General features: G+C 38.6%; 2 protein-coding genes across 2 annotated transcripts; one reads left to right on the top strand and one right to left on the bottom strand.

The window, feature by feature from the left end:
* Positions 1-502: 502 nt before the first annotated feature.
* Positions 503-4980, bottom strand: LOC133996456 (leucine-rich repeat LGI family member 2-like). Its single transcript, XM_062436042.1, has 8 exons — positions 4805-4980; positions 4545-4616; positions 4275-4346; positions 3959-4030; positions 3744-3815; positions 3365-3534; positions 2517-2681; positions 503-1338 (listed from the first exon to the last, which is right to left on the bottom strand). The coding sequence occupies exons 1-8, from the start codon at positions 4978-4980 to the stop codon at positions 503-505; spliced, it is 1635 nt and encodes a 544-aa protein (XP_062292026.1).
* Positions 4981-13233: 8253 nt separating this feature from the next.
* Positions 13234-17601, top strand: LOC133986193 (uncharacterized protein C4orf54-like). Its single transcript, XM_062425999.1, has one exon. It carries the CDS (start codon positions 13234-13236, stop codon positions 17599-17601), a length of 4368 nt encoding a protein of 1455 aa, XP_062281983.1.
* The last annotated feature ends 8758 nt before the right edge of the window (positions 17602-26359 follow it).

The raw sequence follows: 26359 nt of genomic DNA, 5'->3' as shown, positions 1-26359 counted from the left end.
CAAAGTATGTGTAGGATTTTTTAAAAGTCTGTCTTAAAACAATATGTACTGAAATGATTTCTGCTTGGTATTAGCATTCTTCCTGTTCATAACCTGCTACCATGGTCAATAATCTAACACCATGCTGTAGTCCTCAGGACCATGGCCAACCTTTGGCTCAGCCATTTTTTGCTTGTTAGAATTATAGTAAAGTGCCAACACCTTTTTTGATCATATCTAGAATCCCAATAAATTCTGTTCATGCTGTTTACATATTAAGTTCATAAGTTGCCATTGTTTTATATTTATGCCAGCGTTCTGGTCAGTCATTAATCATACCTCAACAGCTGTTAGAAATGCATGAGTTGCATAAACTTGCCAGACAAAAAATGTCTCAAGCTAGGAAAGATTAATCTAATTGCATAAGGAAGCCATACATCATTTGAGACTCATTTGTAGTGAATACACAATATTGCATTGAGAGACCAACACGCAATGTGATTAATAGTTATTTTGCTTAGCATTATAAGCTTAAATCAACAATAATATGCTCAAAAACCATTGATTTGCCCTTAAAGCTAGATGAAAAGATGAAATTCCTCCTGTCAGTGGTCACTGCAGTAAATGATCGTGGTGACTGCACATAAATGTCCTTGAACTTGTGAAAGGTTTTGGTTTCTGCATCCCAGAGGTAGATTTGTGTGAAAGAGTAATCGCTGCCAAGGGCAAGGTAGTGTCTGTTTGTGAAGGTGAAAGGCTGGAGGATCATTGCTCCTCGAGAGGGTAGAGGTTGCACCTCAGTGAACTGCTTGTTGGTCCACTTGAGGACTTTGGAGTCACCAATGTAGCAGGTCATGGCCAGATACAACTCGCCTTCCAGCCGGAAAGCTTTCACTGCCACCACATCATCAAAGTTTGGGATTTCCCCATGAAGTATGAACTTCTGAGTGCTCTTGTTCCAGAGGTAAATGACAGGTGACTGAGAGCGACTTGCTAAGATGAGGTAGGACTTCCCGTCTTCCTCGACAAACTCAGCATCTGTATCACGGAACCATTCGTGGAGAAACTGATATGAGAAGAATCCAGTTTCGTTGCGGTCAGGTTGGTCGGTCCACTTGTACATAGTAGACATTCCCGCTTTGGAGCTGTCCACAATTATAAAGTACCACCCACTGTCCATTTGAAAGACCTCAATATCATTTGGCTTTGAGATGTTGAACACTTCAATAGTTTGAAATTTGATGAACTTGTTTTGTTGATTGTCAAACCTGTAGATGTGGGAGCCACCAAATAGCTGGGTAACAATTATCAAGACGTGGTTGTCAACCAGAACTGACCTGCAACCAACAACAGATTTCCCTGTGAAGAAAATAAATTGTCAGTAGTAATAAAACACAGAAAATTACATCAAAGGATAGGCATGGCGATTTTCTGTATTTTTCTTGTTGTCAACAAATCACATGACAAGAGCCAAACTAACGATGATCTGATCTGTCCTGTAACACCTACATGAACAACACCATTGAACTGGGTGTTCCCTTATCATGAAGATTATGGGCATGGTAGTTAGTTTAGAAATGGCTCCAAAGACTATTAACAGTGATCATGAGAGTAGTTCTGTGTAAGGCGGACACCAAATAGAAACATGGTTCCCATCACAGCGCTTCACAAGTTTGTTGTGCTACATATCACAACTGCTTGATTGTGTGTATGTTGTGATATGTAGCACAACAAGCTTGTGAAGCTATCGCGGTCATACTGACTGAGTTAAAGGAACATGTCACCCACTACAGCGGTGTGGCTCAATTATGTCTTTTTAATGTTTTTTGGACAACAATGGAGGTCTATGGCCCAGTGGATTACGATATATCACACACAGTACTGTAAGTAGGATCAGTTCATTGTTGGTTTGACTCTGCACATGAGATTTGTTCATAATTTGAAAAATACAGAAAATGTCCTTCTTCATCCTTTAAGTGGATCAAAAACTAACACTAAAAATAATATTTTTATTAGTTATATAAAAGGCTAGATACAAATGTAACTTTAAATACTCACTTTTTTATTGTCAACATATCCTATGAAAAAAAGCATCAATGCATTGGTCTGTCTAAATGTAGAAACCTTTATAAACAAGTCACAAACATAAAATTTAATTTTTCAAAAAGTCCAAAGAAAAAATTAACAGTTACTCACACAAGTGAATAGTATATTTGTTGGGGACTGTTTTCTGCTGCTGATTTGGTACTCTACACTGAGTACTTATGTAAGATTGACTCAGAATAAACAATGCTCTTGTTCATTGTGTTGACAGAGCATGTCACCCTGTGCAACAGTGTGGCTAACTGATGTGATTGTTGTTGTTTTTGGAAAACAATTGAGCTCTATGGCACAGTGGAATAAGATATAAATGGCTTTGGCAACACAGACAATACTTGTTAGTAGGGCTTGGTTCTGGTCTTCTTGTGAGATTTGTTGACAATAAAAATGTCACAGACTTATCCTTTAAAACATGTTTTGTGTGGGTGTCATCAAACCTGTTATATTATCAAATTTTCTGAAGTTCATTTCAATGTGATCCCACTCCATGACCACACAGCTGTTGGAGTTGGGTGCTGCCATCGCCACATAGATGTCCTCTTTAAAGGAGAAGATGTCCGATGACATGGACTGAATGGGAATGGACTGATGACGCACAAAATCTGTGAGATGCAGGAAAAAAACTGATAGATTGCTGACACATTGAGAGGGTCAATATTTAGATCCTTGCTGATTAAATCACTTTTTTCCCTACCTATTCCTGTAATATTTGAATGTGAAGGCAACAACCACTGTTCAAAGAAATGACAGATGCTTATAAAAGCAGTAAAAGTTACTCCTTGGCTAATGAACTATTACTATGACAGACAGTAAACCTCCGCTAAGTAAAGTGCTTCGATAAGGACTGAAGCCAAAAACAACACTATGAGAACTATGAGAGTCAAACAAAACAGTGAAGATTACGGCAGTAAAGGCAAAAGAGGTTTTTTTCTTTTTACATTGTTAATATAAAATATTGATTTGTGCAGCTTCAAATAAGGCAGTGTAGATTTTTCTTTTCATTTTTCTATTTGTTTATGTTTTGGATTGTATGAGGATGTGTGTGCATTGATGCTAGTGTGTTTGTGTGCATACATACTGTATGTGTGGCACACATGTTAGCAAACCTGGAGTCTATATGTTTTTTAGTACAGAATAGTGCATGGTTGTTTCCTGTTGAATTTTTAAACAGTTTTATTGATTTGTTTCTCTAGTTCTATTTTTTCCTTTTCGCTTTCAACATTACATCTTTAGCTAAGCCTGTAACTATTCATAACAGCTTTTGATATTGTACTCATCTATTCACCTGTAGAGATGCACTCCCCCGGTGGAATAGGAAGGTCATTGAGCCGCTTGCCCTTCATTTCATTGGGGCCTGCGCAGAAGACATCTGAGACTGTGGCGTTTGTGTTTTTCAGCCATGTCATCAGCCACTTGTTCTCACAGTTGCACTGGAAAGAGTTGCCTCGCAGATCCCTAACGTATAACAAGGGAACACTAACTGAGTCAGCTTCACTTAAGAACATGGTGTAGAAAAAGACGACAGCACACACACACACCCACACACGCACACACGCACGCACGCACGCACGCACGCACACACACACACACACACACACACACGCACACACACACACGCACACAAGCACACAAACACACTGCTGACACCACAAGTGCTTACTCACAGTTCCAGCAAAGAGTCCAAGTCAAAAAAGAGATCTCTTGGCAGAAACCTCATCTTGTTATTGGCAAGTGATCTGAACCAAAGCCGCAGGGAGACAAGAGAAAAATTGCACTGATAAGTCTTATGTTTGAGCTCTAACATCAGCTTTTCACTAAAATATCAAGATATGCTGCATATAGTAGGTCAGAAGTGGAACTCTTGTCTGGTTTGACTTACAGATGAGTCAAACCTCGCAGACCACGTACGGAATTTTTGGTGATGGATTCAATTTTGTTTCCTTCAATGAATCTGTTCAACAAATGACATATTAGAGACATGTCAGTGTGGACAGCTGGTGGTTGGAGTAGAAATGATCTGCAGTTGTATTTATGGCATTATGTATGCGTGTATCCTCCAATTATGATTATGAGATACATTCAAGTTAATTGTTGAATCAACCTGTAAACAAACTCATGCAAAAATGCATTTAAAAGCTTGAAGTGATGTAACATGTCACACAGATAAAGCAGTAGATAAGTTGAATAATACTTACAAATATTCCAGATGTGGAAGACCTGAGAAAGCATCATCTTTGATTGTGGTCAAAGAATTTGCATTCAGAAGCCTGTTAAAGGAAAAGAAAACAAGACACATCAGTGAAGTGAAAATCAAAAGTCTCGCTTTTGCTTCTTTTCTGACTCCAGGTTATAAGAACAGACAGACATTCATTATTGAATTATTGATACTACATTTTGTCTTGCGCATGCTGTATTGTCTGTACAAGTAAGCACTTAAAATGTCAATAATCAATAGGTGCACTTACAGCAGCTGAAGAGAAGGCATGAGTGAAAACATTCCCTCTGTGATTTCAGCAATGGATCCATTCACGATGCTCCTGTTTGGGGGAAAAATTAAGTCAAACTCGGTTTGGGACATTTTAACACTCTGTACCAGACACATCAAGTGCCAACTCTGCAGGGAAGCTCCGAATAACAAATTGCCTCATTGAATGCAGTATCGATTGTCCTCGAGGAAATAATCCCTCTCTTGTTATAGGCTTAAGAAATACAATGTGTTACTTACAACGAGTTAAATTCAGCCGGTATAGTCCGTGGGATCTGTGAGGTGCCAACGCAGATGATTGTCTCCTTGGAGCAGGAGCATCCTGAAGGGCATTTGAAATTCCTTTTAGATTCAGCTGATCCATAAATGCACAGTAGCGCAAAACCGGCCAGCATCCACCGCTTAGTAGACGTCATGTCGCTTGTCTTGAGCATTAATGGTAATAATAATAAAAATAATAATCAATGAGACCGAGGTCAGTGCTAGCAGCAGTTTTTATCCGCCTGGGCGACATCAAAGTGCTGCACTAGTGTGAAGCCCTGACACAGGCTGATACTGCTGCAGCTGCGTCCCGGAAGGCTGCCTCGGTTTCAGACAGGGCAGGAAAAAAAACGTCATCTGACCAGCAATCGCATCACAATGGTAGTTTGTTGTGGGAAAAATACACTAAATAGTGTTCATATGTGTTTAAGAATTATTTTAATTTCTATGACAAAAAGTAAAGTGGTATTCAAGGTGAGGAAATCAACACCGGTATACCCCAAAAGTTTTAAGTTCAGCACCATGGAGAGCGTTAGCATGTGTCAGGCACGTTTTGGTAATGAAAATTTATCACGTGACAGCACATTTTGACTTCATTAGCACATAAACAAAAAAATATACTAACATGAAACACAGTAAACAGACTGCAGGTCATAGAGTATATTATCTCTATGCTGCATGTACCACAAACACTTATAGGCTACAGCTACATGACTACTGCTCACTTCAGTCTGGTTGGGATAGATGGAAGTGGTGTTTGGATTTCTCTATAGGGGAATAGACATCAAATATCTGCATTCAAGTACTGAATCAAATGAAGAACACTATGGAAATGCTTTTACATGAATAAACCAGTAGGGGGAAGCAAACTGCTGATGAAGAAAGAGAATAACAAAATCCACAGTTTCAACTCATCAGGTAATTTTGCTGCTCTGAGGGGTTAAAAAACATTTCTGTGAATATTTTCACAACTATGTGTTTGTACATCACTCAAATTTGAGTTCAAGTTTGTGGAAAAATGACAAATTTGCAAACAATGATTAAATCGTTTAAAATTATTATGTTTTGTTTGTAGAAAGATACTCAAAACTCTACTTCTAATTCTTATAGAAAAATGGAAGTAATTACTAAATAATAAAAAATTATTCTTAAGTATTGTTTGTAGAGATATACATATAAATTGTATAGAAATATATTAAATAATTCAAAGAAAACATTAGAAAGTTTATTGAATAAAATAAAATATAATTTAAAAATATTTTATAATAGAAATAAGAAAATCCTAGGAAAACAGCTGCAGAGCATGTGGCCACATTTCCCACTGCTCTCATCCAGAGTCCAAAATCCTTCACATGGAGGCTGTAAACATGTAATTTGGAAATATTATATGTTGAGGAGTTGTTTTTGAGAACAACACAGCACACACACGATTTTCCCTCAAAGGAAACTTTTCTTTCTTTCACTTTTTGTATTTTACTGTATTACTATTAAAATTGGCACTTCTACTGTAAAAAGACAATGCAATGTGGGGGTTATGAAACTAGCAATTAAATGCTTAGTTATCTAGAAAATGAATGATTACGGGGTTTTTTTAATGATCAAAAAATTCATAATAAAAGTTTCATATTGAAAACTAAAAACAACATAGAAACAGAATATGGAGAGTATTCTGGAGAGTTCAGGATGAGTTTTTATATTTTATTAAAAAATGTCATTTTTCATTTATTTGGTGGATAATTTTGTTTTTCATGTTTTTCCCACATAAACACAGGGGAAACTTTAGTGCTTGAAGAAAATTAGACATGTGAATAAGATGAGCTGTGATTTGAGCTACTAATGGCTTTAACACCTGAATTGAGCCCCAGAGTCGCTAAAATGATCTGTATTTTATCTAAACCATCATCATTTGTCTGTTAACAACATCTGTGTTATATTGGTCATAAACTGTAAATCAGGTTTCCAGTCTGGTTAACAGCTCTCACAGTTACACTTGTTTCATTTAATTCTTTCCATTTCTAAATCACAATCATGCTCTGCAAAATGAACTTATTTACTTTGCTTTAAATGCAACATATATCCTTATTCATAGAAAGACACATTATCCAAACAATAGGGTTGTTAGTTGTCCCAACAGGCCCTAACAAGGTGCTGACCTTTGCTGGAGGACCAGTAGTCTATGAGCATGAGTGAAACCAAATACCCATTGCCAGAAGGGAGCAACCGTACATGTCTGCCATTGCTGGCATAATTCATGACAGCTCTGCATCTAGCATTGCTGTTTTTAGGCTAGAGTATCCCTGAAACACTCAGGACACGTGCAAGCTGAAACCAGATGACGCCACAGCAAACATCTCTTTGCTATTTCTTTCTAGACAAACATCAAGATGAGATTGAGGAACTGAAAATACCTGCGCGGAAAAGCAATTACATTTGTCCTCTGTAAAATTATGTCAAGTTCTTTCATGAATATGAAGAGATGTCTGTCACTTGTGACCTTTGACACAGTAAATGTCATATCATTACATTTTGCTCATGTCTTGGATGTCTACACCACTTTATGAACACAATAAAGAAGTTGACTTGTTTACTTTTCACATCAACTCAAAATGCAACTTCTGACAGTGATGGGCTGTAAATGGTGATATTCAAAAAACAAATAAAAAACTTTTGAAAACATTGAAAACTGTGGAATGAATTCACAAAAAGAGTCACTTATTTTTGCAGAAGTAATACATTTAATGTGTTTTAGTAGAAAAACTGACAGAAGCTTCTTCTATTCACTCATGTGTAATAAAATAAAATGAAACAAACCCAGAGGAACATATAATAATTGCAAGATCATTATAATTAGTATATTTATATTATACACTAAGCAAACTAAATTCATCATGAAGCATTTCTGAACAAAACATAACTGGAATTGAATTAAACTTTAACACAATCATATTCTCTTAAAGCAACATGTTTTTTGTTTTGTTAGTTTGCTTTTGTTAAGTAAAGGATCTAGCAAAAAAATAGCTTGTTAATGATCTAAAAAGCATAGTTTTTTAGATATATGCATGTTCAATAAACTCCTTCCTTGATGTATTAACCATGAACTATTACAATGACTCTAATGCAAACACAGTTTGAAACTGAGAGATAACTTATCACACTTTTGACAACTGGAGTAACTCAAAAAACAGTCAGGTGTGTTATGCAGAGTTTAAAGCTCTTTGAGGCACATGTGTAAATTTAGATGTATTATATTCCATATACATGGTAAAACAAAAACAGATCTCAGCTGGGCACACAGAGATCTTTGTTTTTTGACAAATTATCCATGACATCATTCTCATATTTATTTTTAATCATCCTAAATACACACAGATTCAGTATATTATCAGCTGAATGCCCTTGAGTCTGAGTAAACAGATTCTCTGAACAAACATATGATGAGCTTTTAATGCATGTTATTTTAAGAAAGAATCACCAAACCCAGAGTTGTAGAACAATGTGCACATATCTTTTGACCAAGAGCCAAATATTTGTTTATCCCATGTATATATCTGTCTTGTCAGCCTGCTTTCTTCCATATCAAGTAATCAATTCCATAACTGAGCTATACATATCTTCCAACAAGCCTCACATGGTTCCCATTGAATGTATTAATAAACATGACTTTATTTAACATGAAACAATATAGTAGCTTTTCCTCAATCATGAAAACCAATATTTCTGCTACATTCACTATGAATGTGTTGCATCTTCACATCTGTGATATTTAAAACTTGATAAACCTACTGAACCTTTCAGCAGGAGGTCAGTAAAAGTGACCTAAATACTCACAGAGATCATTTATCCTCCTTAAGTGAATTGTCATTATCAGAGGTTTAGGGTAACGCTCTAATCCCTTACATCTACTAAACTAGTTCACATACACTTTCAAATCCAAAGATGACCTTTTAGCCTTTGAACCATGAAGCCTTGAAGGTTTGAGGTTTGGTGATTGGGGGGGGTGGGGGCTAACCTGGAGAAGTGCAGCGTCTGGCTGCTGGTGACTGCTCCACAGCAGGTGTTCAAGCACTCAAACATCTCCAGTTCCCACTCAGGAGTTGCAGAAAGATCAGCAGTTAGTATCAAGAAACTCACCGGTGCTGCTAGATGGCACGATCTCACAAAAAACATGAACATATTATATAGGAACTGTATGCTGCTTTAAATGAACCCGTCTGTACGTTCAACTTCTCACAACTGAAACAGTATTTTTTCCCTCTCTATCGTACAGTAATACAGTAAAATTGAATTGAAATTGCCTTTTTTCCACTTAAGATTAGACAAATCTGACAGTATGAGCTATATCCTTTACCAGCTTGTTGAAGCTCTAATTGAAGTTAAACATCGACTGAAGGAAATGTTGATACAATTTGTGTATTTCGTTCTGTGATAGGTGTAATGACTTCGGTTTTTGACACTAAGTCATTATTTTGTGCCTTTTAAGTACAAAATAATAACTATTGTCAGTCTCAAACTATAATTCATTATTTTAACTTAAAGACCAAAATAAAACAAAAGTATAATAATATTACAGATTTTTTGTAGCTGCAATATTACATCATATGTAAATATTTTATATTCTTAGACATTCTTTATCAAAATATTCATCAACATTTTATCAAACATATTTTGTATCTTTAGAAACTTTAGGATCTCTATAGAATTTAAAATAAAGTTTTATGGGGTTGAACAATTTCTAGTTGTACAGAAAGGTTGTAAGTATACAAAGAGTTTGTATTGACTGACCAACCAACAGGTCAGTGAGTTTGAAAAAAAATATATAAATGATTAAAGAATATTAGTAATTGAAAAATATATATTTATGTTAAATGCATCAAAAACATAGAAGATAAATTGCTTTTTTGGTGCCACTTTATACTGCCACTCCACTACATCTCAGAGGGAAATATTGTTCCTGCTACTCCGCTACATTTATCTGACAGCTATATTCACCATTCAGATCAATATTTTAAATGTAACACAGATTTCGTATTTTATAAGTTTTACATTTGTTATTAATTTTGATCACTTTAAAGTGTATTTTTCTGTTGATCAGTGTAAAAACAAAATACACTTTAAATCATTTTTGACTCAATGTTTTAAGATAACAAAACATTACAAGACTGGTAAATACTTTTTACAGCTACTTTATATCTTTATACAGTATATATAATAAATATCACACTGAGTGGGGGCATTTTGCATAATGAGTCTCATGATTTCATAACTTAAAGAAAAACTACTAGAAAACTGTGCGATAATTTTACACATTTATTTAAGCAATAAATTCAGGACTTGAAACGCCCATTTTTACGCTGTACAATTGCTACTTTTACTAAAGAAAGTGATCGACAATACTCTAAACTAAACTGATATTTAATTACAACTGTAATCTTGAAACAAATATAATTTTATTGTAAGTAATAAGTAAGTATTAAATGGTTTCAGGAAATCAGAATGTTTTTTTGCATTTTCCTTGTCTGCTATTTTCATTCATACATCATGGTATGTATAATGTATTACATCACATCACACTTATATATAGTGGTTATACATTTACACTCCTCCAAGTAAAGTTTTCTTTTTACTCATAATAATAATAATGGTACGTGCGTTTGTGTGTGTGTGTGTGTGTGTGTGTGTGTGTGTGTGTGTGTGTGTGTGTGTGTGTGTGTGTGTGTGTGTGTGTGTGTGTGTGTGTGTGTTTACTGTACACAGCTATCAGGGTTAATCAACTGCTTCTCGAGTCGACCCTCGTCAACTCTGTGAGCAAACAACTGTCTGACCAACACACATGTCAGATCTGAAAATCAACACTTGTTAAAGCTGTAAGATTTGTTGTGTTACTGTTCGGCTCGTGCCTCACTCTCTTAGAGTTATTTTTAGAGCAGGTACATATTGTGTATCAATTCACAGCAGTGATCCTGTTCTGTATCAACATCAGATGTGCGAGCAAGGGTTGAAAAGGTCTTCACGTGGACCGTCTGTGGCGTTGATTAATGGTGCTCATGATTTAACACCTGCTGTTTTAATGTAGCCACTGTAAGAAACTGATCTCAACATGCTTGCGTGAGTGGTGTCCCCATTTTAAATAGCTACCTAAATTTATCATCTTTGTGGAGGTCAGTCCAACCTGTGCGTGTTCACATTGGGGCACAGATTGAGAAAATCAAGACTTTACCCACCCAGCACTTGAGAAAAGACAATATTTGACAATATTATCATCTGTATGAAGTAGAATGGAGGTGTTTCTGCAATTATTTCATTTTTATTTTAAAGTTTATTTTTTGTTTTATCACAATTAACTGAGAAGTGTAACTGCAAACTGAAAGAGAGATTTTTACAGTATTTAAACATTATTATGTCATTCAATAGCAATTATAGACTTGAGTCAATACTGCTGTTTGTCTTAACAAGACAGTAGAGGAACGCATACATGGCAGATATCAGGCGTCATCATTTCAATAAATACTTCAAAAACAGCTTTAAGAGGCAACACCACATTAATGACACTGAGGGTGGAAGAGGGATTTGAGGGTGACAAAAGGCTTTATACTGGTGGCCTCTGTCCTTGATATTGCTATCAATGTGCCCTCCACATGGAGCAACTGTTGGCCCAGCCCCTCCCTGCTGCATACCACCAATCTGGGGCCCTGTCCAGAAACCACACTTGTGTCTTCAACACTTAGACATGCATAGCTTTAATAACTGGATCATTATTATGAGAGAAAGAGCAGACATCATTATCAAACACAAACCCCTTCATTTTCTATTGTCCAGTCTTTGAATTAGTGGTTCGGGGAATGAGGTTGAAATGAACTGTGGACAGAAAAGAAAAAATGTGTTCTACATCTGTTGATGAACAGATGAACTTATAGTAAATTCTTTTAGCTGACTGCTACCAGCTGCTGTTGAGTATTTTTCTCCATAAAGGGAAGGCAGCTGTTTCAATGAGAGGGCAGAGCACTGATGGCATTCTCATATCCGCAAATATTATCAGTGCCAATATCATACGTGCCACTGTTCAATAAATATTTTTCAGCTGTCTAGTTGTGGAGTTTCACAGATGATACCGTCACATTTCAAGCGCTACACTCACTGAGAACAGAAATGGAATTTACTCAAGTTCTGTAAATTAAAATTAATTTTGAATACTTGTACTTATATATTTCCATTTGATGCCACTTCTACTCTACTATATTGTTGTACAATCTTGTTACATTTCAGGTGTTTGCACTTTAAACTTCTCAGTTGTTTTTTTAATTTTTATAACTGTTTGAGGCGTTGTTAATCATCCACAGACCCCTCAGATTTATTCTGTGACCTTTAGAAAGGGGCCAGACCTCTTGGTTGGGAACCAATGGACCAAACTACCAAACTTTATTACGCAGCTATTAACGTTATATAAAGTAGTTCAAACTGGCTCCACCTCATCCAGCTACATCAGTTAAATCCTACTCACACATTGGTGCATCAGTATTAAAATCTATTAACATTATATTTAATGATTTATAAGTCACAGGGGCTATTTGTGAAGATGTTTATTGTTAAAAGTACATTATAACTATTTGGATCCAGGACTTTAACTTGTATTTTTGTTATCAATTAAATGTCAGAATATAGTGAAAAACAGCAAAACATATCCAGTTTATTGTATGACAAAGTAAAGTAGGTGATTATTAATCGACCATCTAAATAGTTGCATTTATTGTCTGTCAATCGATTAATTGACTAATCAACTGATCATTTCAGCTCTAGTCTGAGTAGCCTACATCTTGTCTAACAAAGTATAGTTTAAGTATTGTCAACATTGGCAGCTGGATAACTTTATTTACTTTTACATGCAGTATTGAGTAACTTCTGCTCAGATCACATGTTAAATGTGCCACTTTTTAACTTTTACTCAAGTAGTTTGTAGAAACATTTGAAGTAATGTAACGGCTCACACTACTTAACAAGATATTAGCCTAGCTTTTATCCACCACTGCTTTTGAGTATAAATCATTTTAATGGAATCTTGGAGAGGAGCTGTTCTTCCAAGAAAGGTGCTGAATCTCGGCACTTTTAGAGGTTTCATAAGATCACGTGCTTCTCAGCAAAAAGTTAGAAAAAGTTTAGTTGTAAAACTTGGATAGACTGAGACTCGTATTAGGGAGAAATCATTATTCTCTGGGACCCCAGAGAATAATGATCCCCCCCCCCCTGCCTCTATCCTCTATCCTCTCTCCCTCCCTCTCTCCCTCTCACCCACTCTCCTACCTCTCTCTCCCTCCTCTCTCTGCGTCCTCCCGTCTCTCCAGCCTGCAGAGTTTTCCGTCCAGTGTCAGGATAACATCGTAAACGAGGACCACCTGACGGTAAGCCCGGACTAAATGGAAGCAGCGGAGGAAACTCTCACTTACCGAGATGACACCGGACTTCACAGGAAGCTGCTCCGAGAGGACAAACATAAGGACAACACAGACAGTAAGGGGCACTCCGAGACAAAAAGCAAGGAGTCTAACTATGTGGATCTGGACATGAAACCGGACGGCGCAAAAACAGTGAAAGTAACGTTCACTGGCGAGGGAAACCAACTGTCTGTCATCAAATGTGACAGTGTGAGGCAGGGAGAGCATGGCACCGAGGGTAAAATCATTTCAGAGGACTTTGTTGAAGAACAATCGGAGGACAAGTGGGCCACCGACTGCGGCCCTGTTTCGGGTGAGCCTCTCTTGGAAACTCTGACCAAACTTCCCAACACTGACACAGAGGCTGACAAGCAGCGCCAGCAGGCCGAGCTCGACCCGAGTGACTGCAGTGAACATGTGTGCAGTGAGAGTGATGAGCTCCAGTACACGGACATGTATCTGAACAGCAAAACTGAGTCGGATGACGGTGCCAGCGCGGTGTTGTCCGACCACTGCGGCTCCGACACCTTGGAGGACGAGTCTCACTATATCACGACGCACGAAATCCAGTTGACCGAGCTCGACCACGATGTAGATTACGACCTGGGGCGTGGGACCTGTTGGGATTTTGAAGACGATAACTTGGTTTATTCCTTTGTGGATTACGCCTCGTTTGAAAGCGATGAAACACAGGAGGGGACTTTGATACTGGAGGGCATGAGCCAAGCGAAAGTGCAGTCTAATCTTTGTGGAGCACTTGTCAGCACCGAACAGGAGGAGAGTGATCTTTGTGACTCGGACAAAGGCGCCAGTTCAGATGAGAGCGTATGCAAAAACGAAAGCAGAGACGTCAATACGGGAAAAATTCATTTATCTATAAAAACCTCCTCCAGGGCGGTGAACGAACCGGCCAATATCTTTGATAACAACACGTGTGGATACGCGAAAGACTTTGGAGACAGGAGCCACTTCTCTTTTGTGAGCTCTGGCGCCAGAGCAGGGCCCTTGTGCGATAGAGCCCAGTATTTCATCCCTGCACCGGGCCGTCAGCACCTTGCAACCAAACTAAGACGGAAAGATATTAATGAGTATTCCAGCGGAGCGTCCAGCTCTATTAGCGAGCTGGATGACGCTGATAAAGAAGTGCGTAATTTAACCGCCAAGTCTTTCCGGAGCTTGGCATGTCCATACTTCGATGCCATCAATCTTAGCACATCCAGTGAGTCCTCTATGTCGGAATATGGGCTTAACAAGTGGTCAGCCTATGTGGACTGGAATTATGGAAACATATCGCGGGGGAAAGAGCAAAGCGTAATTGCTTCCAGCGCAACATTGGAAATGAATAAGACTGTAGACAGTAAGAGGCATAGTAAGTCCATCGCCAGTTCGAGATCATCACAAACTAAAATGTACGCGCTGAATAAGAAAACAACTTCTCAACAGGCTTCATCTTCGAGCAAAAAGATTGAACTGAGTGATCCCGTTCATCCAAAGCAACGGGGTGTCACGCTGAATTTCCGCTGCAATGTTGCACCTGAAGGAGCGAAGCGTCCAAAGTGCTCCAAGAACGCACGGTCCAGTGAAGTTACTGGGGCTGACTTTTCCCGATCAGGTTGTGAGGTGCAGTATCAACACCAAGACAGTACGGGGGATACACAGAAAAGGGCAAGTTTTGCATCAAGTCTACTGAAAAATGTGATTTCCAAAAAGATGCAATTTGAACAGGAGCGCAAAATGGAGAGGGGTGCAATATGGGGCAAATATAGGGGCGTGGGAAGGGGCTTACAAAGGCAGACGTCAGAATCAGGCTCAGGATACACTGTGAATTCTGCTGATGATCAACATCTGGAGGACAGCAGGGCGAGTTCCTGTGAGCCTGCAGAGGAACAGAAAAGCAACAAAGCACCAGATGATTCAGAAAACGGACAATATGAGAAGAAGGAACCCTGTGATCCTCCAAAAGCACAACTCAGCCACAGTCAAAGTAGTGCATTTAATTCATGGAAAGAGGATGAGCCAAATCCTATAAAAGAGGCTGAAGTCTCCGTAGCTGTAAGTGACATAAAGGACACCACAGCAAAGGAAGAATTAGATACCAACAGCATGCTAACAAAACTCATTTTTGTTCCAAGCTGCCAGCTTCTTTCAAAAGAGAATGAATTTACACAAGACTTGTCGAGAAATACACCTGCCACAGGCACACCTGCCGGCCCACAGAAATGTGAGAAAGTGTTCAAAACGGGTAATAATGGAAACATAGTAGGCAAAGAAGAAAATGAGAAGGGTGGGAAAACACCTGAGATAAAAATATGCCTGAGAAGTGTGAAAGAAAATAAAGGGTGCACACTGAACATTGCAAACCTTTTAACCCCTAAAATAAGTTACAACACTGTTAACACCTTTAGAGCAGCAGGTGAAGCCAAATGCCACATTTTGTCTGCGTCAGATAAGATCCCAAACTTCACCGTTAGAGACATAAGAGACACCAAATGCAAGTTTCAAACTCCCATATACCATGTCAGAGATGTACGTAAATTGGTAAAAAGTTCATATCGCTTTGTTTCTTTGGATAATAGTTCCACTGGGCCTTCAGCAGCAGGGGATAAACCTGATGAGAAGGCCAAAAAGGAGCCTGTACAGCTTTCATTACCATCTCCTATTGTGATTAAATGCCACTCTGTAAAAACAAATGTCAAATCAGAAATAAACAAAGCATCACAGAAACAGACAGAGGGAAATATCCTGTCTGAAACACCTCAAAATGAAAATGCACCTTCACATTGCACAACTAGCAGGGTGCCACCTCTTGTAGCCAAGCAGCTAAATCCTGACCAATCAGAAATTCAAACAAATACTGAAAGCAAAGTGACAAAACAGAAGCAGGAAAAGTTTTCAGGTGAGATAGCTGAAAGGAGAAATGAGCCTAAAATACCAAAACAGGCAGCATTAGAGAAACTTAAAGCTGCAGTAAAAACAATGGAGCAGCTTTATGTTTTTGATAGAAATGAATGGAAGCGTAAAACTCAAGCTCCACAACCCATCACTGACAGCCACGTGCTTTCACTTATTGCCCGTGAGGAGCAGGGAGCAGAGGAGCTGGAGGCGACAGCAGGGAGAGTAACAGACCCCGATACACACACTGACAGGATCCCTCAGTCTTTGATAAACACCACAGAGACAAGCAAATCACAAGAAGTTAAAAGATCTCTGAATATCATTCACGTTCCATATAACAACAACACTTTCAAAACACAGTCACAGCAAAGTAAAACATTCAGTAACAAGAGTGTCCTTCATTTTGGCAACAGTAATAAGGCACGTTTCAGCATAAGTTCAGTTAGTAACCCTGTTCCTCAAAGCTCTGTGCTGCAAACATCAGCAACTATGAAAAGCTCCAAGACACCGGTGGCTCCACTGTCAGTGAAAATAGAGCCCCCCAAAAACAGGCAGATGGAGCAGAAAAAGGTCAAAATCAGCCCAACAAATCCCACAGTCACACAGGGCAGCTCAGACTCCGAGAACTATCTCACCATACCCGGGCTGGGGTATAAGAATGAAATCAAACTGCTGAATCGAGAGCCGGTGTCCAAGGAGGCAATTTCAAACAGTAGCCAAACACACACAGGTGACAGCAAAAAGTCACCGTTAATCATGGAGTACCCAGCTTCAAGTGTTTACCACCACCCAGCAGCAGCAGCAGTAGCGACAGCAGGCTCTCAAACACAGCAGGTGTTGTGTTTCTCTCCCACTGTCACCACTGTGTCACCCACACCTTCGACCGGAGAGACATCACAGCGCAAGATGCTTTTGGACCCGACTACCGGACATTATTACCTGGTGGACACTCCCATACAACCCACCACAAAGCGACTGTTTGACCCCGAGACAGGCCATTATGTGGATGTACCCATGCCCCATTCACCCGCAGCACCTGTCACCCCTATCACCCCTATGCCTCTTTCTTTGTCCCCAGTGGCACTGAGCCCAGGAGCATACGCCCCAACATACATGATCTACCCGGGCTTCATCCCCTCACCGACTCTGCCAGCTCAGGCGGTGTTGCCACAGTCACAGTGTCACTCTGAGGATGCAGGCAGGGAAAAGCTGAAAAGCGCCAGAGGTCCTAAACAGGAAACTAACCCAACAGGCGGCGAGAGCATGTATTACACTGCAACAGGAGAGGCTCCCCTGCAGCTGCCTGTGAGTTTGGGACATGTGAGCGCCAGAGGAAGTGCAGCGAACGCTGACAGGAAGCCAGTTATCAGCATCACCACGCAACAAGGTCCAAGAATCATCGCCCCTCCTTCCTTTGATGGAACAACAATGAGCTTTGTAGTGGAGCATCGGTGACCAAGAAAACATCTCATTATACATGTAAGTTGGTGTATTTTCCATGTTCAGTCAGGGTGGCGGCCCAGCCCTGATTAAAGGATATGTTCATTTTTTTCAAGTCTGTCTTAAAACTATACTCACATGCCCATACATTGAAACCATTTTTACCTACTGTAATCATTCAACCTGTTCAAACTGGAATTAAAAAGATCCCATTTTATCATGCCTCCAATGTAAGTGATGCAAGACAAATCCACAGTCCTCAATCAACCTGAAGTTGTTGTTTTAAGACAGACTTAAAATTGTGAACTTACACTTTAATCACACCAAAGTGTGTCTGTGAATTTGTGTGAATGTGCTTTCATCCGTTCAACATTTGCACACACTCTAATGAAAGCAGATATATGAAACTGTAGTTCTAGAAATGCTGCAGTAAAATTTACTGTCAAATGTACTGTATCCAGTTGAAATTCACAATTACACAAATAAGGTTTGCAGTTCAGTTTAGTTCAGTCTTATTGTTTGACTGATTTGTATTGTCCAGAAATAAGTTTGCTTATATCAAAAACTATTCCAACGTTTAAAAGTAAGTTCATTTGAAGATATGTCTTATAAATATATTTTTACTGTATATCACTATGAAAATATCATTAATATCAAAGTGCCAATTCAGTATCCTGACTGCATTTCATTATTTACAGCCTGTAAACCAATTTGGGTTTGAAGCAAACTTAAATACACACACTTTTTGTCTTAGAATTATTCTTTATTGTTTACCAATACATTGTTTTCTGGCCTGTAGACTATACTCTTATTCTCATTTCTCCAAATAAAGCTAATTTCATATTTTCAAATACATCAAATACGTATTTCCAGATTTGTTCATATAGGTCAATTCAGATAAACTAAATGATTAAATTCTCTTTAGAGTCTGAAAGCATTCCTCCATCTAGTGTAAAAGTAATTGTAAAAAAGAAATAAAAAGTCTTTGAATTATCTATAAAAAGGCACAGCCATGAAGCTAAATCATGATGTATTTCAGTTCGAGAGCTAACAATCTACAGATACATGGGTTCCATAGATAACTGAGATATGTTGATTATACATGAAACATTAATTTACAATTACATTTTTAATAATATTTGAAATAGGCTTTTTTCAAAAAAGACATTTTGACACAGGAGGAAAAGCACAGCAGTAAATAATAATTATTATTGTTTCGGTTTCTTGGCATTGTTCATGCTGTCCAATTGGGATATGTGAATGGAACCAAGTTATCGTTAATGCTATTAGATACACCTGTGCTTTTCCTACAACCGTTTCATAAAAAGTGGTGCAAACAAAAAAAAGCAGAATAACATCAGCAAAAACTGACAAAGTGAAAAACTTTGAATGTAGTTGAATGACCATCGTCAGCACTTAATAGCATCTTCTACTTTTTTGATATTTTTGTTTTTGGCAACACATACCCGATACTATCTTTGGAAAAACTTTGGTTCAAGAGACCAATCCTGCTACTATTCTGAACTTTTGGTACAGCTACAAGTCAGTATATCTGCTGTGAAAAAAGCCTGTTTGTCACTTTCCTTGAAATTAATGGTTTTTTGTCCCCAGTTGACTTCAGGCATCATTTACACAGTTAAAGGTTATTGTTGTTTGAGGTTATTGTTGCTGAAGTGTGTGGTCTCTGAGTACAGCTCCATAACATTTACAGTGAGAATTGAACCTATGTGCAGGTCCTGGTGCTCTACATGAGTTTTTACAGCATTTTTGTTGTAAATGTTGCTAGAGCAGCAGTCCAGCTTGGCTGCCTTAGTGGTGGCATGTCAGTGTTAATAGACATGCAGTAGCTTCATGACAGGTAACCCGACTCCACTGAGCTGTGGCTGGGATTGCTGGGAGATTGGATTTTCAGTCGCAGTCCTGGAGCGAGTCGGTTGAGTTCTCTTTTCTCTACATTACACATCGTCGGGCTATTTTGATAGTGTGAGACGAGTTTGTTTACATGGTTTATTCTCAGGGTTGGAAAGTGTCACGGGAAACTATTCCAGTCAATGACACCTTCTATCTAGTTATTCTTAATCAGTATTATACATCCTTTAATTACTCAGATAACATTACAGATCATTAATGTGTTCGTTCCTTGTTCGTGACATTTCTTGAAACGTTCTCCCTACTAGAAGAGTTGGAACAGTGCTTCCTGTAATGCACACAGGTTGATGGCTTTAGAATACCTAAACATGCATCACATGAAACTAATCAAATAAAACAAAGTGATTCCTAATTAAAAAGAAGCTTAATATCAAATCAGAAAAAACATACAGTTACCTATTTATCCATGCTCGTAGTGTTTGTTGAGGTTTTGAGATCTTCATTCTGACACCAGCAGCAAGCAATGTCCTGATTATTTGGTGTACAGAACAAAAGCAGAAATAGAAAATCTCAGTCTTCAGCTAGAGCTGCTGGTCAGTCCTCAGTTTTGTTGCTGCTGTATCTGATCCAGACCCTTCTCTTCTGTAGTTCCCCAATGGTGGAAAAAGTTACCAAATTCTGTTCAATCTGCAGAATCCCTCTCAATCTTTAAGAAAACGCTAAAGACTCTTTCACGAATACCTCTGCACTTGATCGACTGAAAAAAAAATCTGCTTTTCTCCACACAATACACCCTATACATCACCTCTGTGCACTGCCTGTTGGCATTAGACTCAAACGTAACTTTATGGCACTTATTAGTGTTGTTCTCTCCTGACTACATTATCCTTGCTTGTGTTGTATCAACTCTCATCCAAACATCACATAAAAAACCGTCTGCTAAATGAAAGCGTAAATTGTAAATCAGTCCAAAGTGAGACCTGTGGACTATCCTGGGTAATTCAGATTAATTTAAAATACTTGAAGCAGTGGTGAAAGAAGTATTTACAGTAGATCCTTCACTTAAGTTACAGTCCTAATACAACAATGGAAAAATACTGTTTTACAAATTCTGCATTTGAAATTGTACGTATGCAAAAGTACGCATTATCAGTAAAATATACGAGTATGAGTACTCACTATGTGGATCATTATTATTAGTGCTAATACAATAACGTGTAAGCAGCATTATAATAGTTTAGCTTGTTGTTGCAAGTGGATAGTTTAATTGATGACGATGCACCATACATTTATATGTTTTGGATGAGTAAGATATAATTAGTAATTATAGACTAGTTGTTGAATACATATAGGGAAGTAAAAAATACAACAAAGTACCTCAAAATTGTACATTGACCTTGGCATATTTACGTGTTCTCCGCCACTGACTTTGGGGACCACGAGCCAAAATTCAATTCAGCTTCATTGCTTTGGGTTGGTTTGTTTAAGTGTGTTTAAGGCAGCGATCTCAAAACCTCAGTACATAAAACCAAAACTGTCTGCATTTACAGTGCCTTGTGAATGACATCTCAGCTTGTGAAGCTCAGCTCAATGTTGTTAGACTTAGCTCATGTTTTCTTGGTCTGAGATGCACTTTGTGAGTGCCAGCTATACTTAAGCATAAGGCTTAATCTTGTTTTTTCCACATAACATGCTGTGCATGTGGAACCAGTCTAATGGGCTTTATATTAATCACTACCAAAAATATGTATTATTTACATGAAAAGTGCGGTTTTGAAAGTGCAAAGACCCTGCAAAGCCACACCGGTGTTTCACTTAAGACCTCTGCTCAGGTTAAAGTTGGGCTGTATACTTTGACCACTGCTGTGTAGGATATTTGATACTAATTCAAAATCTCAATGTTTTTGCATTTGTTTTAATATTTTCTCTTCAACTATCTCTTCTTAACTGAGTGCTGTCACAAGGAAAACTAAATGACAGTTTCCGGTTTTTAATGCCAAGTTTACAAATGTATTCAATAACTTTTTATTAATTTTAAATCTCATCAATGAAATTATTTTAAAACATTCATTCAGTTATTTTGTTATCTAGCAGTCACACTTTAAAACCTGTGAAACTAACTGAAAATCAGTGTAAATCTGCTGATTGTTGTCAGCTTTGTAGTCTCTCATCTAACTCATCTAATTCCCTTTCTCTTCAGTCTGTACCACTTTTATATAGACTTGTCTATAAATCTTGTCCATAAAGTTTTTAAATTCATTTCATTTTTCATACACTAGACACACACTTACAACCAGTCACAGTCCATTCTCAGCTAATGTGTCAGAGTAATAATACAACTGCATGAGCATGAGGGATACATGTCAGCTGGGTGCGTGGCAGGCAGGGGCCTAGCAAAGGGTTGAGTAGTGGTGTGAAGGGGAACACACGGTGTGTGTGTGTGTGTGTGTGTGTGTGTGTGTGTGTGTGTGTGTGTGTGTGTGTGTGTGTGTGTGTGTGTGTGTGTGTGTGTGTGTGTGTGTGTGTGGGTGGGTGGGTGGGTGGGTCGGTGGGTGGGTGTGTGTGTGTGTGTGTGTGTGTGTGTGTGTGTGTAGCTGATGGTGTGGGTGGCAGTGGGGGTGTTTGGGGCGGAGGGACATGGGGGCATGGCTGGGATAGTGATGCAGGAGGAAAAGGTCAGGCAATGTAAAGTATTTGTTGTGCTGATGCAGGGAGAGGACAGCTGCTCGGAGAGATCAGATGCTGCTGCTGCTCCAGCTTGGAAGCGAGTCTGCGGGGCTGAGATGGGGTCAACTTTTTATAGCCCCCTCCCCCTTTGCTTTTTCCTAAATGGGGAGAAGGAGGTGGAGAGCAGCACTGACCTCCAGCGCTCCTACGTAAACAAATCGAGTAGTGTGCCCCCGGCAGTGATCTGACTGAATCTGGTCAGCTGGTTCAGAACCAGGAACTGCAGACAGAAAAGTCAGTGGCTTATACCAGTGGCTTAAAACAAAAACTGTTTTTCTCCTCTAAAATCTCACTTTGTTTATATTGCATCCACTTTAATTTCACATTTTTCATTTGTTTTTTTCCACTTCTAGACATCTCAACTGAGGAATCTTCCGTCATCCACTGTAAGTGCAGTTTTCATCCCCATCACCCCACCCTGTGATCTACTCCCCCGGACAGCTTCCACCATCAACAACTTCTACCCCCTTTCTGTTGTGTTGTTTATCCTCGCGGCAGACGTCTGTATTCTGTATGCATTGCAGCACTTTGTAGGGTAAATGCATATAGCCATGTCCGCTGGCTGATGCTCTGCCATCTCGACGCCTTTGAATTATGAGGTTCTATCTGCATTCCGAGTGGTTTTGAGTGATTGAGGTTGAAAGTTTTGACATCGTAGTTAGTAAAACTGATATATAGTATGGTTCCATTTTATTTGTCAAAGTGACAGACACCTCTAATGTAGTTTAAATACAGTTTTATGCATGAATGTGCTAAAAGACCGCGTTCATTGAACGTGCTCATGTTGTTGGTGAACAGTGAACTGGACGTATCAATTTGCAACTTATGAACATGAAAGTGAGAAATGTTAACTCCTACGAGAGTTATCAACACTCATGCACTGTACTTTACAGCACCCGAGGATTTACGGCACGAGGATGCTGGCATGGCTAGTGCAACTGACAATTTAGACACAACTACTGGTATTGCTGCTGAAGAGTTTTATGAAGACATCAGTAGAGTCCAACAGAAAAAAATTCACATTTTTATGCAAATTGTGCCCCCCCAGGTCTGATAACACAAGAGCCTGGTCTTTTTTCCCATTATTGCTTTCTCTAAATTGTGTGCTGCAGAACTGAAATCATAGCACATCTTTCAGCTAGCAACTGTAATGAAGCCATAGTGGAGCCTGTACCAGCTTGCTAGGAAGCATGAATCTATTTTATGTTTTGAACTGCTACATAATTTGGTTAATGCAGGCTAAATAAAATTTCTGTTGCATCTACAGTATACCTTTACTGCACCTCTTTTTTGACTTTCTACAAAAAATGACACATTGTATAAGTGGTAAAACAGTCACACTGTTTTTCTTGGCTTTTAATGTTTCTATGATTCTATAGTAGTACAGTAATACATTTAGTTTGGGAAGTGGCCAGTGGTGGCATTGATTTTAGGTTGGGGATGGATAGGGAGAAGGAAGTTCTATTGAAAAAGAATAGTTCAGAGGAGGGGAAACATTTAAAAAACATTTTTAATGTTTATAAATAATATTTTAAATGTTTCTCTGTTCATTTGGTGCTATTTTTTCTCCTTGTTGTGCTTTGTTTTGTTGTGTTTTTAGCTGCTGTCTCTGTCTGTTGCTTTTCATTTCACAACTGTTCTTGTCTATGCTCCCAAATTTACTTCTTTTAGTTTTGCTTCTTTTTGATACACTTATCTCTTTCAGTGCCTTAGTTCTGAGTATTTCTCGGTCATCACTTTGTCTGCTGCAGGACTCAAATTATAACTGTAAACACAAGTAGCAGCAGGCAGCATTAGTGTTAGCATCAGCAAGTAGTAGCCTGAATGTATCTCATTGCTTAACATTTGGGCTTCCATTTCTCATTTTTTAAGAAATCAGAGTAACTACTTGTTTTGGACAAAATAATCAATTTAGAGGCTTCAAAACTAAAGATTAAGCCTGATTGGAACCTGATTGGTCCTCCTGTCTACATTCCGAGCACTGATTGGTGCTTTGTAGATTGAACGTTATAGCACCAAGTTTGAGATTGATTTTTGAGATAGAATCTTTTCTCAAATTTTAAGGGCCAATAATCCGAAATAAATTTAAAAAACCTACACAAAATGTCAATAACTTGAATAATTAATTTTTGCCAGAAATGTCAGATAGAACCTTATTAATTCTAATGTCACGATGTTGCTTTATTGATCTGCTTTGTAACACTTTACATTCAGCTGCTGTCTAGATCTCTGTTGAGATGTTGTTTCACTACAACTCATCTATTCAAAAGGAAACAAGGCAGGTTTTCTATTAAGAATTATGTGTTAGTCATTATGAGCCATGACACAATTTCATTAATGCAAATTTTATTTTATTGTACATTTAAATCAAAACTATGTAACTTTTTGAAAGATTATCTCTTTTACCAGATAGCCAGCAGAACCACATAACCTTTTGTTGTCCAGAATACTCTTTGCTGCTACAACCTTTCTTGTTCTGGTATGACCATCTTAACTAATCTTAGTAAACTTTAGTTAGATTTTAGTTCACTGACAGTATGAATATTGTCTACATGTGCTACTGTAACAATATGCTCCTGCTTGTGGTCCCATTACTCTTGGATACATCACAGCAAGTCGGCCTTGCCAGTTTACAAACATAAACACACACAAAAAAAAGCCATGTTCAATGTTTAGGGCCTCATTGCAGAAACAACTGCTTGAAGTTGTGGCCAGAAAGTTTTCTGTGCTTTTCATGGTGGCATCTAAACAACCCACTGGTGCACACCATCAGTAAAGGAGGCCTTCAGGCTGAAAAAGGGGTCCTTTCATGTTTGCGTAGCTCAGGGGACTCCTGAAGCAGCACAAAAGTATCAACAGGCCAGAAGGACTGCAGCTTCTGTGGTTGTGGAAGCAAAAGTCCACAATCACACCAAAAGGAGGAGTTTGAGAAAGAGAAAGACTTTCAGTCAGCCTAGCAAACAATCATATGATTCAAAGTCAGTGGAGGCAGGGCTTAGCCTTGGCTGTTTGGCTGAGAAGAACTGCTGACCAGGGGCCTCATTTATAAAACAGCATGTAGGATCCAAACCTAAAGTGTATGTGCACACAGAAGGCAAAAATGGAGTTCGCAAAAAAAAAGATTTATAAAACTGTGCACACACATGAATGCATATTTTTCCCTTTATAAATCACAATCAACTTCAAAATGTGTGCACGAGAATGAACCTCATATCCCTATCCCTTTCACTCCCACTATTAACCATAAATGGTTCATGCAAAAGCCTTCATGAATATTGATGTGCATGCTGCCTCTGTGCAGAACAGCACCAATATAGTCTGGTAGATTTGCTAATTAGTCTAGAACCTCTCAGTTCTTTTCAATTTCCAAGTGGTGCTATCAATGGGCACAGAGTAAAAGATCTACAACCAATTAGAGCAATGACACGCGACTTTTCAAAACAAGATCGTTGACGATTCTCTGTACAGTCAATGTATCAAACCCGAACCATATTAGATTAACGGTTTTGATTGGCCTGGTCCAGGTCAGGTCAGCTGGAAATCTCTCTGAACTGGAAGATGGCCAGATGTATCTGCCAGATCAAATAAAACATGAGCTTGAATATTTATCTGGTTCCCAGGCTAGCAGCAGTACTAAAAACAGAAGAAAGTTTTAGAGTTGATGGCTTCAGCAGCTGGTAATGAAGTCGGTGCAACAAACGAAACAATTTGCAAAATTAAAGTGGTCAGACATGGAGGTGCCATGGGGTGCATTGCTGCTCACTATAAGGGTATGGACTAGTGGAGGGACTGTGACACCGAAGCTCACCACTTGGTTAAGCATCTACTGTATATTGACATATACATGAATGATCAGACCACACACTCAATGTCTAAAACACAATAAACGCTGTAGTTATTTATAATTACTCCAAAATCCAGCATACAGTTGTTTCTCTAATTTACACAATCCATATATGAGTGCAGGTGCTGAAGATGTGCCAGGTGAGTGTTTGTGGCAGCCACTGTGGTGTCTCCACTGCACTTTGTGTGACTGGCAGCACAGTTATGTTCACTGTAGCCATTTTACACACAAAACTATATGGAAACTAAAATTGTACTTGGTGATATTTGCAGAGTATTAGAAGATACTGAAAAAATATCAGTGCTCTGTTTGTTGTTAAAGTTATTTGATGTA

This window comes from Scomber scombrus, chromosome 2 (assembly GCF_963691925.1).
Source record: "Scomber scombrus chromosome 2, fScoSco1.1, whole genome shotgun sequence".
NCBI classification, from domain to species: domain Eukaryota; kingdom Metazoa; phylum Chordata; class Actinopteri; order Scombriformes; family Scombridae; genus Scomber; species Scomber scombrus.
The sequence above is the reverse complement of the archived record's forward strand: the minus strand, read 5'-3'. Positions and strand labels throughout refer to the sequence as shown.